This window comes from Ambystoma mexicanum, chromosome 11, assembly GCF_040938575.1.
Source record: "Ambystoma mexicanum isolate Mex_15411 chromosome 11, UKY_AmexF1_1, whole genome shotgun sequence".
Taxonomy (NCBI): domain Eukaryota; kingdom Metazoa; phylum Chordata; class Amphibia; order Caudata; family Ambystomatidae; genus Ambystoma; species Ambystoma mexicanum.
This window is the reverse complement of record NC_090934.1, coordinates 978037111-978055161: the sequence shown is the minus strand read 5'-3', so window position 1 is coordinate 978055161 and position 18051 is coordinate 978037111. Positions and strand designations below refer to the sequence as shown.

Genomic DNA, 18051 nt, shown 5'->3' with positions numbered 1-18051 from the left:
CCATGGGTTCTTGTATGCCATCCTCTGGTACCCCGATTATGCGGAGGTTGTTGCGTCTTGAGCGAGACTCCAGATCCTCATTTTTCTTCTCCACCTCTGCTATGCGTGCGGATAGTGTGGAAACCTCTGCCCGAAGGAAGCCCAGGCCGTCTTCAGCGGTGCTCACACGTGACTCAACCTCAGTCACGCGACCATCAGTCCTCTCCATGTGTGCCTTAATGGAGGATATCGTGCCATTCATGTCGTCTAGTTTACTATGGATCGCAGTGAACCCCTCACGAATGTATTCCATCATTTTCTGAGATTCGGAAGGTTCCAGTTCTTGTGCAGTGGATGGTTCCTGTACAGGTGTCTCCGCGCCAGATCCACCCGGAGGCTTCGCAAACATGTTGATAGAGGATTGCTTCTTTCCCATCCTCGTTGACATGGTGACAGTAAAAGGTGAAGACAAGTCCGGTGGATCGGAGGACAGGGGGACGAGGGGGACGCCAAGAGATAGCGCCAGGTACGCGTGAGGCCACAGCCGACTGGCAAACGAGATGCGGTGTTCCAAATTCAGGTAGGGGAGACCAATCTATGTTGGGTTGCCAGGGCAGCCGATGTATGTGGTGGTCAGTGAAGCACACGTACTCCCCCGAGAACCTGAGGAGACAGGCGCCAAGGAGACAGCAACCAGTAAGAGAAACAAGAGGAGCCTCGCGTAGCTATTGCGATGAGATGGGATAGCCAGGTGGTCAGCACTCTAGTAAACAATAAGGTGGGTATGGTCCAAATCAGTGGTGCCTCCGTACAGTGGATTCAGGGGTCAAAGCATTCAGCGGCACAGAGCATGAACAGTATCAGGTAAGCGGGAAGGAGTCGCCGCCTCGTGCCGCTCCTATGGGCCCAGGGAGCGGCGTGGCCGAGGATGAGATGGAACAGGTGATTAGATTAGTAGAGCAATAAGGCGGGTATGGGCCAAATCGGTGATGCCTCCATACAGCAGAACAGGCCCAGTAAAGTGCGCAGCACAAGGCAAGTGGGGGGTGGGGGGGGGCGAAGTCTCGCGCCGCTTCCACGGGACCAGGGAAGGTGAGATTTGCCGGGAGATGGGCTCCGGAGGAACCGGCCCCCCCCCACAGAGTATCAGGATGCAGGCGGAGTGTGTCGAATGTCACATGGCCAAGTCGCCGCGTCCAAAACCATGCGAGGGATACCACCGTGCCCCAAGCGCGATTTCACCCCGTCCAGGGCCACCAACCAAGCGGTACGTCCCGCGGGGATCAGGGGCCCCACTCACCGTTCGGAGCCACGGTCTGGGGGCTCGATTTAAAATCAGCATGCCACCTAGGACGGGGCAGCGGAGCGAAACGCTCTCGGATTCCGTCAGCCGCTCCTCACGAAGGCTGTAGAGAGCGGGCGCGCAGGGCGGGAAGGACACCCCTCCCCCCAAGGAAGGCCGCAAGCCACGGAACACGGCCGCGATCCCCCGGAGCCCTGTGGGGGATCGGAGGAAGCACCCGCTCCCGGCACTCACGCAGGGGCCAACAGCTCCGCCGCAAATGGAGTTAGGAGGACGGGACGAGGCTAACAGGATCCCAGACACATCAGCTTCCCCCTCCGTCAATTCCGTGTTGAAGCGCCAAGGCAAACGGGAGGATTTCGGTTGAAGGAGCGCCTCGCGGCTCGGAGCTAATCAGCAGGCGGCCATCTTCGTCGAGCGCAACAGCGCCCCCTGCTAGCAATCACTTCTACTGGCAAAAGTTATCAATGTTTTCGTGGATGTTTTCTTCTGTTATGTTAAAAATATAAGTACTTGTTACATTCCCCACTATTGCTATTTTCTTCAAAATATACATTATTTTCTCCTTTTTGTGAAAAGAAACTGAACTTTTGAGATGTGTCTGGATGTGTGTGTTTATCTTGGGTGATGACAGGGTACACTTCGCTACTCGGTCCACGAAGGTCATGAAAATAGGTAGAGCATATTATTTTGACTAGTGATGTTAGCTTGAGGAGCGGTTGATCTGAATTACTGCTGCAAGGGCACTTGAAGCTAGGGCGATGGATCAACGGCCAAGTTTAGCAAAAGATGGCAGTACCCAACCCATTAGTTTTGCATGTGCAAATGTGAGAAAAACTAAGGTAAAATACTTTGGATTTTTTTTTAAATGATCGATTTATGCAAAAAAATCTAAAAAATACATGCCCAATCATTTGGGCCAGTAACATTTCTGAGGGAACTTCCCCTTTAAACATGTTTGCGATTGTGCATACAAGGGGCACAAGGACACATCTAGAAGACATGCAAATGGGTCAAGTATAATGTATCTCATGAGAGGTAAGATTTTTGGTATTCTACGTACTAGCCCATTGCTCTTCAGAGGTAGCTATTGCTTACTCGATGATGCTCTATACCATGAAGCTGCTAGACTATCAAATATTTAATACACTTGCTTTAAGGGTCCATATAAGCGGCATACCTGCCAATTCTAAGTAACAAGAAATAAGAAACGCGTGGAACGCAGCGTGGATGCTGTGGTGTTGTTGCTTAGCCTACCAGGTTGGCTGGAGTGACTGCTCTGAGAACATTTTGCACTGCAGCCTGCATTTTCTTTGCCTCAGCGAGACTTGGAATACATCTGATAACATGTCTACTCCTGCCTCTCTTCAGACCTCTGCTTCCCACTTTTTCCACACTCCCCACTCTTCTGGTCCCAGGGGTGGGGTGGGGATACTGGAATTCTATGTCAAGACCGGAGGCTCCCATTTTGCTTCATTTTCTTTATTTTAAAATCATAGAGAAAGCTCACCAGCAAGATTTTGCTTCCCACTTTCTACACCTTAATCCATCTAAGAGAGAGGTCCTCATTTTCTCTACTATATCCATTCTGCTCTCCCTCTCTGCAAGGAAATCAACCATCCGCACAGTGGGTGTGCGCTCGACTGGGAAATTTTTGAAATATGAAATGAAATTGAATGATGGTAGATCAACCTACGGGAAATGTGTGAGGCTAATCCACACATTTTCCTATGCTCACCGCATGATATAGACCCGTGGACACATCCTACAGGCGCCATTCCCCCCAGTCATATTTAGTTGGAATATGACAGCCAAGAGTACATCAAGGAATATCAGAAAGGTGGAGGGCAAAACCTTCCTACTGCCATGGCTAATCTAATTAAATAACAAAGGCTCCATGGATCTGCCCTGTTCTTTGTTAGCTGCTGGTGGCAGCTTTGCATACTACTCGGAGTTCATTCAAACAGGCCCACTGGAGACCTGGTCGCAGGACGAACAAAGGACAGGAAAACCCCAACAACCTTTGACATGCACTGTGTCAACCGGAAGCTAGCTCCTGCCTCTCAGTATCAAAGGCAGTGACCTGTCATGTCTGGGACTATGTGTTGACAGTAGGCAACACCCGCAGGGGGTCCCCATTCAGAATGTAAGAGTATGTGGATTGATGGAGAAAAGAAGTCTGTTCTCCCCACAACTTCAAGGGAGACCTGCCGCTTTAATCAGGAACCACAGAGAGCCCCATTAACTAGAGACCCTTTGATCCACAACAGACAGGAAGATGGGTGGGACTTTATTACATGTTTTCACCCATTTATCTTTTATGTTGCAAAGCACTCTGGTTATGACCACATAATTGTTGGTGGGAACCCCAGGATTGGTTCATTAAGGTAGGCTTAGCCTACACCAATCGCTGTGGCCCATTTGGCTTTAAAAGAGGGTTGAGCCCCACTTTTGGGCAGATAATTTGAAGACTTTGCAAGGAGTAACAAGAAGAACTCATCTGGACCCTGGCTCAAGGTACAGTCTGCCTTACAGCTTCCGCCAGTGAAGGAAGGCTAGGATTTCCAAAGAGGGACGCAAGATCCCTCCCCTAAACATCTCTCAGGGAACAGAGGGAAATACTGAATCCAGAGGACTCTCCAGCAGCTCAAGAACCAGTACCCAGCCAGCACACAGCATGCCCTGCTAGGCTCTGCAGCAAGCTTCCTAGGTGGGAAATGCCAGAGAGTCTCTGAACCAAACCAAGGATGTTGCTTGCAAACCTCTAAGCTTTGGGCCGTCTGCCTTAAAGGACGACACAAGCCTAGTGAAGAAGCTAGGAGTGCATGGACAAGCATTAACCAGCGTTCGCCTTAAAGGCCATATTCGAGCCAATCGAGCCTCTCGAGCTGCAACCGACTTCACCACTGACAGTTGTCATGCTGCAGTCGCTAACGTCATCCGAGATGCCGCAACCAGTGCTTCAGAGCCGCCAACCAGTACCAAGAAAGCAATTCCTCACCAGCGTGCCGCTGTGTACCCCAGCCTACAGCCGTCCGTCCAGCCTCGTTCGCTGAACCGCCTGCCACCTAATATCAGCAGCTGTGTCCGGTCTTGAATTCTGTGGCAGGAGCTGCAAAGCGGCCTAAAAACAACTCGATCCAGTTGAGCATCTAGAACTTCGACAATCACAAGGTACATTGTGGTTCTGTCCCCCGGTCCTTCTTCGAAGGCCGCTAGTGACATTTTACGACTCAGAGTGCATCCCTTTTCCTTCTTAAAACAGTCTGTCCTCTGCATTCCTCTACAGGGTGGGTTGTATTTTGTAGTGTGCTAGAACTGTCTGTTCAACAATAATTAAGTAGATATGTTTATACAATCTTGACTGGACAGTCCCTTTTATCATTGGGTAATAATTATATTTTCGCTGTGTTGCAACTAACCAACGATCCACGACCTTGCAGAGATAAGCCTGCCGTTCTGTCCAGGTTACCAAAATTGGACAAGGAGGTTTATAATTTGCTTGTGTTTCCAATCTGTTTGGATCCCTTCTGGTGTACTATAGGTGTGGGGCTGATGGTTTAGAAACCAATATTCATTCCTGGACCACTGGTTCCCCGGAAGTTTATTCATCACACACTCTTTTCATCCTCAACTCATCCTCAAGTGCTCATAACCTGTGTGTCACCTTTGACCACTTTCTTTCCTTTTCCCTTCATATTTCTAACACAGCTCGTTCCTCCCACTATGCTCCGTCATGCACGCCTTTTCCTTTGCTTTCACGCCATTAAACTTTATCAATTCTCCCATTTCTTTTTCATATTGATTATTGCTCTGCCCTTCAACTTTGTCTTCCAGTCTCTCACTTGGTGCCCGACGTCCATTCTGTCTTTAATACCTCGTTCTTCTATTTCTCTCTCTTCTATCCATGTCCCTCCTTCGTTTGGGGTTTCGTCTTCTCTTTCAATTTCTCTCTATTGTTTTCAATTGTATCCATGGTCTTGCTCCTCTCTACCTTTACTCACTTTTCGCACATTGCACCCCCAAACTGCCTTGTGCCTCCTCTGTTCCAGTGCTTTGGGGCAATTAGGACAAAGGAATGGAACACCCTTCCTCTCTCTATCCAATCCTCTTCCTTCGTACATATTTTTCAATCTAATCTCAGATCTCATCTCATATCTGCTCTTTCCCATATCTGAGCCTCATTACTTCAGATTATTTAGAATGTACCGTTATATTTTACTGTTCGGCGCTGTGGCAAAAGTGCGGTATATCGTTTTATTTGTGTTTTATTTTATTTATATATATCTGAACCTTTATGCCATCGACACAGTCCAGGTAATGTGTTCAGACCAGTGGCATGAGCAGCTCCTTCCACAAGGAGGAATCCTTCTATAGTACTGCCAGATGTGCTGACAGCCAATATGATTAAAAAAATTTTCTTCATTTATGATTGCTAGCTACAAAGAATGTTTAAATAACAGTAAAACAGCTATTTTAACAAATAAATCAATTTATAATTGCCTACAAATAGGCCAGTTAGGAATGGGAACTACTTTTACACTCCTTAAAAATTACTTTTACTCAAAGTCCAAAAGAGCAAAATCCTCTTATCCCAAAATCTTATCTGGAGACCAGACCCACATCAACCTTCTTCACGTTTAGCAGTTTATCTTTTGACTCTGATACAGTAATGAAACTACATTGCAAAATATGTTTTGACTTGCACAATAGTTATCACTGCCAAAGCAAGACAGCAGTCAAGTAGTTTGCATTATTTAGATGGGTTCCATTGATTGTCTACTTCGAGAACCTAACACTGAGTCCCATTCCCATAGTCAACTGGGCTGTTTTTATTTAAAGTATTTAATTATTTGTTCCACGCCTACAGGCCATGGGCATAGAGGCGCACACAAAACACAAACAGGCACACAGACAAAACCACCACCACCTTAAGAACGAATATGCAACAGACGGGCGCTGTTGCAAGGTTTCAATCTCTCAAAGATAATACTGCATCTCTGAATGAAAACTCTGGGGACATTGACAGGAAAAGAATGTGCCAACAGACCGTACTACAGTATATCTCAAAGTATTGCCCAAATATGACCACGACCTAAAGCCGTTTTTTAAAAGTTTGATAGAGGACTGAATGCCACTTGTATATTTCAAATTAAATCCAATAGACAGAATTCGTCTTTTTACTGTGCAGTACTAACAAAAGTCAGATAAAAGATTGTGCAGCAAAGAATATTGCGCAGCACTAAAAAAGATGTATAACCAAGTAGTTCCTGAAAATGCTAACAGACTATATGTAGTATAAAATGGCAACCTTTAATTAATATTTACACTGCACAAAGCGGGAAAGCAATTTCTAAAAATGGCTAAATACTAATCACTGATGAAACAAAGTCCATATTCTTGCAAAAAGTGTGTGTAATTGGTTTTCAATAAATCAAAAAGTTTATGAAGCATGATCAAATGCGCAATTGGAGGACTCTTGAATGCAGTAATGCACTTGTATGCTAAATTTGTAGGCATTTTTCTAGTAGGTCGCAGTCGCCAACAGAAGGATTCTCATCAATGACATCACAGTAGTGTCCCCTGGAGATATGGGCTGTGGGCTTTAGGTGTACATATTTTGTTAGGAAAGCACATTTCTTAAAACTCTGTAGATTTGCAGTACAGGATTGATGTAATTTATGTCAGTTCAGACTGCAGCAACCAAAAGGCACACATGCAAAATGCAGTGCCACCTTATCCACAGCAGTACTCACTGCTTTTAACACATGCACAGCTTTTGATTCCTCACAAGCTTCTAATTTCTTTTTTCTTTAGAAACTCATTTCTGTTTGTTCATTCTGCAGCCCTTAACAGGGTCTCAATTTGTTAATTCATGATTGCATCCGAAAACCTCATATCCATTATGGTTCCACCAATACACACCTATATCGATATAGCCATAAATATATCATTTGGTGAGCACAAGCAGCTGAAGAAGTTTCTCGCAAAAGAAGGTAGATGTTAAATAATTGAATTATATTGAATAGTTTACTCACAGGTCATCCATGAAGTCATAAATCTCCCTCATAGCCACTCCTCCGACGTTGACAAAAAACACCAAACGCAAAAGGACAAGGCAGTGCTCTGGCGGCATCCAAAGGACAAATTTTAGGTAAAAAGTGTTCATCTCTGCCAACAAAAACTAAAAACACATTTTATTCAGTAATGTATACATAATACAGCATAGAGCAATACAAATAAATACGAAATTCCAATTTAAAAAACATGCCATCAAATACTACATTCTGAGGATCTTTTAAGTTGGGCAGAAATGCTTACATGCTTGCCTGCCTGCGAGCATCTAGTGGTAAAGTCAATACAACCTGATAACAATGTAACTTGAAGAGCTTCTCAGCTACTGGGTGACTACATTTGCCAGGACTTTTCTCCTCAAGCGACTTAGGCAATAGAATGGCAGGCTTGGACCATTCAGATTTACAGCTTTATTACTACACTTGTCATTATTTACAGTTATATATAGATTTCTTGAAAGGTGATATGGCAACCCATTTTCTTTTTAACAAATTTGATTATTTTTCAAGTTTACAAACAGCACAGCACACCCGACAGAGAAAGTTATAAATGTCCGAACATCATATGCATCACCATGTATTTACCACTGCCATCCAATTCCCTCCCCCCATAACTCGAGCTTACTCCATTGCACTTTTAGTCCTATTCCTCTAGGGGCACCCCTCCTTCTATGCTCTCAGAGGTGGTATGTTCGCTTGGACTGGCCCGGGAGGGCTCGGTTAATGAGGCCACTAGCTGTATCCAGGCCATCAACGTTGCCACTTCATCATCTTCCCCCCTGTAGGCCGCTTCATACCATGTTGCCGTTTCCGCTTCTGCTCATTTCAGAAGGTCATGCCACCACACTTCTATCCCGAGTCTCTGACCCGCTTTCCACCCCATGGCTATTCTGCGTTTTGCCAAAAATAAACCAAGTCCTTCAGTTTGCAGACAGGCTTCATTTTTTGTGGTCTGGAAAATCCTCCCATCATGCACGCCCACACCGATTCTAGGTCTAACTTAATTCCTTTCTCAGAGAAGCGGTGGGTGACCTCCCCCCAAACTTTCTGAATCTCTAGACATGCCCAAAACATATGCATAATCCCTGCATTTACTTCCCCAAATTTGGGGCACATCTGTGTTTATGTGCTCTTAAATCGGGCTCTCTTTTGAGGGGTCATGTACGCCCTGTGGGTTACATATAGCTGGATCTGTTGTAATCTTGCGTTTCTGGACACCTTCTTGTGGTACCACTGTGCTCTTTCCCATTGCCCATCCTGCATGGGTTCTCCAGCGTCCTCTTCACACTCCCGTCTCAACTGGGTCACCTCTTTCCCCACCCTGGACATTACCAGTTCATAAATTCGGGATACCTCATGCCCTCCCTCTGAGATATCATATATTGTCTCTATGGCCAAATGTGGTTGGTCTTCTAGTACTATTTGACCATGTGGCTCTTATCTGCCTTACCAGTCTAGTGTAGTTAATGTACTGCACAGGGTGTACTCCAGTTTCTTCCATTAGTGTTGTAAATTCCAGTGCCCTCCAATCCCACCATACATCTCCCAGTGTTGCTATGCACACCGGTTCCCAGTATCTGCGTATTGTCTTTCTTAGTTGTGCATCCACTTCCTTCAGCGCCATTAGCGGCACTTGGGGGGAACACAGAGTCAGGTTCCCCATGGCCTGGCATGCCTTGCGCCATGTCTTCCACCCCAATTCTAACAGCTTTGATCGCCCTTTGAGCTCTGTTTTGGGCAGCCATATCAGTTCTTTCAGAAAGAAGGGTGCGTATTCTGACCTCAGCAGTCTGGACTCTGCTGTTGTGTCTTCAGCTAGCCATTTGGCCACGTACTGTAGTTGCCCGGCCAGATGGTCTCTCTCAAAATTAGGCATTTTTATACCCCCTGTCTCGTACGCATTTTGTAACTTCCATAAGGCGATCCTATTTCTAGTATTGTGCCAGATGAAACCTCTACATAAGCTCTGTAGTTTACTAAAAAAGCGTTTTGGCAACATGTATGGGATATTCACAATAAAATGCAACAGCCTAGGCAATACAACCATTTTCAACAGTGCCACCTTTCCCATCATAGCCAGGGGGAGTTTAGCCCAGAACTTCATGCCGTTTTTGATGTTAACTACTGCTTTCTCCGTGTTATGTTTATGTTCCTCTTCTATCTCATGGTAAATATCAATCCCCAAGTATCTGAACGTGCTAGTCTCCCAGGGTATTTGTAGTACCGGTAGGTTATCCTGCGCAATACCTTTATATCTCCCTAAAGCAAATATGCTTGACTTCTTGGGGTTAACCGCAATGCTGGAGAATGGCGCAAAACGTTCCATTACTTCGAGGATGTATTGCAGGTTTTCTTCTGGATACCTCAGATATAACAGCATGTCGTCTGCATACAGTGATATTAGGTGCGGTCCCTCCCTAGTGTGAGCCCCTATCTCTTCATATTGTTGCCTCAAATATATTGCTAGGGGTGCCAGTGCAAGGATATAAAGCATCAGAGACCATGGGCAGCCCTGTCTGGTGCCCCTACTGAGCTGCCAATTGTCTGAGATGATTGCTCCCGTTTTGACTCTAGCAAGAGGCGAGTGTTAGAGAGAATTCTCTGTAAAGGGTAATTTCCCAAAACTAGTGAGTCCCCCAGCAGCTTTGATGGATTGTTGGGGTTTATTTTTTCTCCTGTTAAGGGTGAGACTCTTTTACTCCCACTCTTAGACATGATTTGAGGTGTTCCTTTATCTTTCATTGTGTTTTATGGGCTATGGGGTCTTTTACTCCATAGGGTCTCATGTGTTTTTGATGTGGGTTACACAGCACCCTCCGTGCCGTAACCCAGGGGTGTCGTAGGGACCCCGCCCCAACAGACTCCATACCCTGGGACTGACTACTGTCTCCCAGGGCATGTAAAGTCACCATTGGCTTTACTAGTACCAAATTATGAACAGAAACCAGTACAAACCATCATATTGTGGGCGTTCTGGTCGGGGCAATTCGATTTCCCCGGGGTCTGTTGTTCGAGGGGGCACGTCTCCGTCCCCCCTGATCGAGTTTTGGCTGGTGGCACTGGATACTACTTTTTATATTCGACCGCAAATATATCTCTATGGGATTTTCCCATTGTTCGAGGCTACCAACTTTAATTATTTAATTCTTATAGCCTCGAACATACCGCCAGTTTATTTATTTAATATTAATTCACCAGTTGGTATTTTTTGCCAGAACTCTATTCTAAAATGGCGTTTGTGTTCTCTTCTGTGACTCCAACCCAAGTCGAGCCCTTTGTTCCACCTTTTGGCGGGCTTCTCCACAGAAGCCTCCAAAAGTGGTGCCACTCTGTCTGGGTACCACAGGGGATGAGGGAGGGGGTCTAGGCACCCTGGACTGAGTTACCTTGGTAACTCAAGTCGCACTCTTGTGTGTGTGATTGGCCCAAGTGGTATCACCACTTAGCATGTTTGATTGACAGCTAGGCTGAATGAATGGGGGTGTGCTGCATAAAAGCAGGGCTTTGGGGACCGGAACTTCAGAAGTCGCCACAGGACCTAAGAATCCGAGGAGGGAGAAGCTGAGCCGACCTGCGACGACGACACCACCGGTGAAGCCCTGCTGAACCGTCTCACCACTTTTCCCGACGACAGAGGAGATCTCCAGTCCGGAGAGTCTTCTTCCTTTGACTGGTGGGGGGAACCAGTTTTGCCTCCTTTTCACTTTCCTGGAGCATCTCGTGGCCGCCTTGCCCGTGCCAAGCACCCGGGCAACCCGAATACCATAGTACCTTTTAACTGAAGAACTCTGCGGCTGGTTTCTTCCCTGGCAGTGCAACGACATTCATCTTTCCTCCACGGCGAGACCTCCTCTTCCTCTCGACGAAACCCCGACTTGCACCTGCTGCCAGGAACAACTGCCCCCGCTGGAGCTTCCTTCACACTTAAGGTACTGTGTCCCGCCTGGCTTCCCTTGCAATAGATCGTTCGGGGTGACAGTAAAACCTCGACTTTCTAACCTGGGCTAGCCTGGGACAACCTAGGTAACTTTTCCTGACTTTAATTTCATCCCTTTTGTGCGAACTATCTACAAGACTTTTTGGGCATAACCCCACTGTGTGAACCTAGACCCCTTCTGCTTGCTCTCTCCAAGAGTGGGCCTTGCAATTGACTTCCTTGCTCTCCAGTAGAACCCTGCCTATCCTGCCTTACTGTGGTTCTTTTATAAGTATTGAAACTTGTGTGCTTCCTTAATTCTGCCTTTTTCCCTCCCTTTCTTTATAACTTATTAGAGTGCCATCTTATGTTAAGCGCTCACCTCTGTCTGAAAATAAGTGGTGTTTCTCACTAAGACTTGTTGTCTAATAAGTGAATAGGGTTGTATATATATGATAGTGACTGTGTGCTGAATTTACTTACCTCTTTTTGCTAGTGTAATTTACAAGTGTGTCTTTAAATAATTATATACTTTTACACCAAAGCTCTGGTCAGTGTTTGCTTGTGCTACTGTATCCCTGTACCTATTGTGTATACTCTATATACTGCCTAACTCTTCTTGAGGGAAGTCTGACTGCTCAGCCACAGCTACCAAGTGAATCTGTGTGGTGCAGACTGCTACCAAATGGGTTTACTGCCAAACACCTGTAGTCCTAAATCTTTTGCAGTGGTCCCTAAGGGAACTGCACAGGTTTCTGCCTAACAGCGAGCTATACAACAGCTTCACCCACCTCAAGTACCCAGGCCCAATTCCATATGCCTTCAAGGTCGCCATCAGCCATGGCCACCTTACTGAATTAAAGGCTTTCACCTTGTCTAGTGAGACAATTGCGACCTCGTTTGCATCTCTTTCAGTCTGTTCCATGACGTGATGGAGCCGTCTGTGGTTATCGGCTATACTCCAACACGAACATACCCTGTCTGATCACGGTGTATCAGTTTGCTTATAACCCGTCTAAGTCTGTTTGCTAGCACCGCCGTGAGTATTTTACTATCCTGGTTTAGCATGGACAGCGGTCTGTACGACCCACAATCTGTGCAAGGCTTATTTGGTTTGAGAAGCGGGATGATTATTGCCTCTCTCAGGGATTCCAGTAGTTTCCCTATCTCAAAGGCCTAGTTTAACATTGCCGGCAGTGGGGGGAGCATCTCCGACCTGTATGTTTTATAAAACTCACTAGGGAGCGCATCGGTTCCCGGGGCTTTGCCAGTAAGTAATTGTCTGACCACCATTTCTAGTTCCTCCAATTTAATAGGGGCGTCTAGGCACCCTTTCTCTTCAGCACTCAGTTTGGGTAACCAGATGTCCTCTAGTATCTCCCTCATCTCGTTATCATCCACCCCTCCTGCATCTTCGTATAGGTGTTGATAAAATTGAAGGAATCCCCCATTTACGCTCTCTTGGGTATCCGCTATTTGACCACTCACACCCTTATCTCTCTCATCACTGATCTAGGCGTCTCCTGTTTGTATAGCCATGCCAACAGCCTACCCGGCTTACCTCCCCCAGCGTGTTGTTTTTCTATGTATTTCTTGTAGTTTAAGTTGCATAGTATATCCCAGTATTCCCCGCTACTCATCATTTCTTCCAATTTCTTTTCTGTTTTTTGCGGCTCTTTTATTATGCCCCCTTGGAGCACTTTGGATTTTGATATTGCTGCCCCTCTCACCACTATTTTGAATGCCTCCCACAAGGTGCTTTTTCGATTCCATGCTGTGTTCTTTTCGAAATATTCTATTATCTCCTCTCTCAGGTCCTCTCTGAACCCGGTATCTTTCAGTGCCTCAGCCCTAAGCCGCCAGGTTGGGATCTTGGCTCTGGGGGGCTGATGTTGCCATGTTAAGATCAAGGGTGAGTGGTCCGATAAAGTCCTTGCTTTGTATTCCGAGCTCACTATCTCCCCGGTAAGTTCTGGGTTGACGAACATGTATTCTAATCGTGTATACACTTTTGTGGGACGGAGTAATGAGAGGAATCCCTATCCTCTGGGTAGTGTTGCCTCCATATATCTTCTAGCTGAAGATCGCCAAGCAGGGTTCTCAGGGTTTTGGCTGCAGGGGTAGGCCTGTCCAATTTCCTATCTGATCTGTCCACTCTGGGGTCTAGCGTACAGTTGAAATCACCTCCCCATATGACCGTGCCCCACCCATGTACGGACTGACTTTGCCGTACAGGGTCTTAAAATAGGTAACTGTATCCTGATTTGGGGCAGATGTATTGATAATACACAATACTCTATTCTCCAGCATTCCACGTATCGCCACCATTCTCCCATCTGGGTCTGCTGCGGACTGCATTAACTGAAAAGGCACGTGTGGCGCGACGCAAGCGACCACCCACCTGGTATATGCCAAATACTTTGCTACAATAGTGGTCTCCTTCCATTTTTTCTCTATCATCCTTTGTTTTTCTCTTGTGAGGCGAGTTGCTTGCAATAGGGCTATGTCTATTTTTTGCCTCCTCAGGTATAACATGACCTTGTTTCTCTTCAAATAGCTGTTGAGTCCCCTGACATTCCAGGTTATTATCTTGAGGTCTCCCATCCCTTATCCATGCCCGTCCCGCCCCTGTCCTCCCTTGTCCTCTGTGGAAGGCGTTTCAGAGCATGGGTGTAACCTGGTGCCCCAAAAAAACTCCACTGCAAACTCCCCAACTTTTCCCCCTCCCCCTGCCCATCCCGTCCCCAACTGTTCTCTCCCCTTCCCCCAATCCCCAACTGATGCCCAGCTCCATCCCTGGATCTCAGGCTATCCCGCATCTTGCTCTTTTCTTGGCTACTGCCGATACTAGGTGCACAGCGGGGGTTATCGCCCTACTGGTCATCCGACTACTCTAACTATTGGGGGTAGGTCATGCTCCGACTGTGGTACTCCCAGCAAGCAATAGCTTGCCGCCTGTTAGTTATCCTTATTTGAAGGTTTAGGCCACTATATTCCAGTCCATACAAGTCCTTATGTTGAAATATTAAATCACTAATGCCTACACATTATTGGCAGGCCCCTGCAGCTACATTACATTTCCCGCTACTGTCCCCCTTAAAGACATGCATTACTTACCGTAAAAGCATTTCTGATGATTGTATCTGCTTAGATTCACATGCTGTGCATATGGTCCGACATCCAGTGGTAACCGCAGAGTATTGCATCTTGTCTTTCGGGGGACCGAAAGGGGACGTGGGCATAGGCTGTCTGAAACACTATCCCTATCGTGACGTGTGTAGTACCCAAAATCCCTCACGCGCTGAGGTCCCTCCGATTTTATTTTCTGTGCCATGAGGGAGCCCAAGGCTATAGTGAGTACATGAAGAGAGAAAGTAGTAAGAAGTCTATGTTCCTTCCACCCCGAGCGGGGAGGCAGGGAGGGTGTATGTGAATCTAAGCAGATACAATCATCAGAAATGCTTTAACGTAAGTAATGCATGTCTTCTGATGCTTGTTAATCTGCTTAGAATCACATGCTGTGCATAGACTAGCGAGCAGTACCCGGAGTTGGAGGTGGGTTGTGAGAAGGAACAGTAGAAAAAAAGATGTCTTGGTACTGCTTGTCCCACCTGAGAATCAGACCTAGAATGAGTGTCTAGGCAATAGTGTTTTGTAAAGGTGTGTACAGAACTCCAGGTTGCCACTTTGCAAATGGACTCTAGGGGAACATTTGCAATGAATTCTATGGATGCCCCAGTGCCTCGAGTAGAATGTGCTCTAGGCTTGAAGGGCAGTTCTCTCTTTGCAAGAGTGTAACATAGTGTGATGCATTTGACAATACACCTTGATATTGATGATTTAGAGACAGGGTCCCCTTCTCTACCAGCTGCCACTGATACAAAGAATTGTTTAGTTTTCCTCAGTGGTTTAGTTTTATCCATGTAGAACATGACTGCCCTGCGCACATCTAGCGTGTGAAGGCTTCATTTGGCCATGTTAGTAGGTCTCTGGAAGAAAGTGGGTAGTTCGATTGACTGGTTCATATGGAACTTCGAAATAAATATCGGCGCAAATCTGGGATGAGTGCGCAGAACTACTTTATCTTTGTGGACTGTAACAAAGGGGTCCAAGACCGAGAGGGCCTGTAGTTCGCCAACTCTTCTGATAGAAGTGATAGCTACTAGAAAGGCTGTCTTGTAAGTCAGGTCTTTCAGACTAGCTTTATGCATAGGCTCAAAAGGGGGTCCCATGAGCCTAGTTAAAACCACATTTAGATCCCACCCAGGGGCTGGGTGAGTGATGGGGGGATACATTCTTTTAACCCCTTCCATAAAGGCTTTAATCACAGGTATTTTCCACCACAACACCTTCTGCTGTGACATGGTGCAGGCTGACAACGCCGCTAGGTGAACCTTTAAGGAATTGAAGACTAACCCAGAGTCCAACAGATGTGTTAGATATACCACAATGTGTGAAAGCGAACAATCGGTGGGATTGACGCCTTTGGAACTGCACCAAATGACAAAACGTTTCCATTTGCTGGCATAGCAATAACGTGTGTTAGGCTTTCTTGCCTCCCTCAGTATGTCCATGCATCTTTGAGGGAGTTGCAGATGTCCAAACTCTAGGACTTCAGGAGCCAGGCTGCTAAGTTTAGAGTTTGTGGGCATGGGTGCAGAGTCTCCCCCCTGTGCTGAGACAACATGTTGTACAGGCAGGGCAGCCTGACTGGTGGGGAGAGGGACATTTCCATCAGGTGCACGAACCAGGGTTGGGGTGCCCACATGGGAGCCACCAGAATCATGGTGACTGGTTCCTGGTGCATCTTGTGCACCATCTTGTTCAGAAGGGGATTCGGGGGGGGGGGGGGGAAGCATAAACAAATTTCCCCGACCAAGTTATCCAGAGACCATTCCCCTTGGATCGGTTCTGGGGGTACCTGGAGGCGTAATCTGGGCATTGGGCGTTCTCCTGAGTAGCAAACAAGTCGATCTCTGGAAACCCCCATTCTGCGAAGACGTTGGATACAATGTCTTCGTGCAGACGCCATTCGTATTCTTCTGGGAGAGGAAAATCTCTGAGTACGTCTGCCAGAAGATTTAGTTCCCCTGGAACATGTTGGGATATCAAGAACATCTTTTGTTTGAGAGCCCATATCCAGATGTTTTGGGACAGGCTGGATAGCCCTGGAGAGTGAGTGCCCCCCTGCTTGTTCAGATAATACATTGCTGTTGTGCTGTTGGTTAGGACCAACACTGTCTTCCCTTGCAGTTGCTCCTGAAAGTCCTTCAATGCTTTGAACACTGCTAGTAGCTCCAGTAGGTTTATATGGTTGGACACTACCTGAGGGGACCACACTCTGTGCACTGTCTGTTGAAGCAGGTGAGCCCCCCACCCTGTGAGAGATGCGTCTGTCGTTAGAGTGGCTTCCACTGCAGGGGCGGTGAAGGTTTTCCCCTTCAAGAGGTTCTCCCTCGACCATCACTGCAGAGAGAGAACGAGGGCTGGCGAGACAACTAACAGATCTTCCCATTGTCCGCTGGCCTGACACCACCGGCTGTTGAGCCACTCCTGCATGGGACGCATGCGCAGCCGCGCGTGGGGGACCAAGTGTATGCATGACGCCATCATCCCTAGCAAACGCATAGCTTTGCGTACCGTCACCTTCCGACTGGCTACATACTGAGGAACTTGAGAGAGCATGTTCTGAACCCTCTCGCTGGAAGGGAAGACTAGATCGTCTTCCGTGCGAATTAGAGCCCCCAGGAGTTGTTTTACTTGGCTGGGGACTAAGCTGGATTTCTTTTCGTTGATAGAAAATCCTAGGCTGAACAGTAGGTCTACTGTCTTTTGGGTGTTCGAAAAAAACCAACGTCGAACGAGTCCCCCGTGATGAGCCAATCGTCGAGGTAAGGGTAAACTGGAACTGAAAGTCTGCGCAGGTGTGCTGCTGCCACTGCCGCCACTGCCAGGACCTTGGTAAACACCTGTGGCGCCGAGGCTATGCTGAAGGGGAGTACCTTGAACTGGTAGTGTTTGTCCTGAATCACGAACCTTAGGAATTTTATGTGCGCTGGCAGCATTGAAATATGAAAGTATGCATCTTTCATATCCAATGTTGTCATGAAGTCCCCTTGTTTTAGCAATGGGATCACCTCTTGAAGTGTTACCATGCGAAACTTCTGGGGCTTTATGAACTTGTTCGCTGGGTGCAGGTCTAGAAAAGGACGCATGGTGAGATCCTTTTTGGGTACAAGGAAGTATATTGAATAAATACCCTTTGTTTACCTGAAGAATCGGGACGGCTTCTATGGCGTCCTTTCCCAGCAGCGCCTCCACCTCTTGGACCAGGATCTGCAGATGTTCCGGTGAAAGGCATCGATGTTTCGGCGGTCTGAACTGTGGGGGTCGGGCGAATTCCAAGCAATAACCATGGGCGACCGTCTTTAATACCCACTGGTCTGAAGTTATCCCCTCCCATGCCTTGGGGAAAGATGTTAATCGCCCACCGACCGGGGAGACATGGGAAGGGACCTGAACTTGGTGGTAATTTCTGACCCCGAGATTGACGCACCTCTGGAATTGGAGCTTCTGCCTCTATTCTTTCTGCGCTTCTGACCCCTCTGGGGATAGTAAGTGGGGCTTGCAGCCGGTTGACTTGCGTTGAAGTTGCCTGTGCCGAAATTATTTAGAGCGGTGCGGGCTTGTTCTCGAAAGGACCGCCGAGAATTGCTGCCCCTCTGAAGAGGGTTTTTGGGAAATTTGGTGCAGCGACTGAATAGTCTCATGCTCCTTCT

At 47.0% G+C, this 18051-nt stretch overlaps 1 protein-coding gene across 1 annotated transcript in view; it reads right to left on the bottom strand.

Annotated features, from left to right (window-relative positions):
- Positions 1–18051, bottom strand: part of PTDSS2 (phosphatidylserine synthase 2) — a 1317303-nt gene that overhangs the window by 212235 nt on the left and 1087017 nt on the right. The window contains exon 10 of the mRNA XM_069624133.1: positions 7321–7466. Within this exon, the coding sequence (XP_069480234.1) occupies positions 7321–7466 (146 nt within the window). The remainder of the gene's footprint in view (positions 1–7320; positions 7467–18051) is intronic.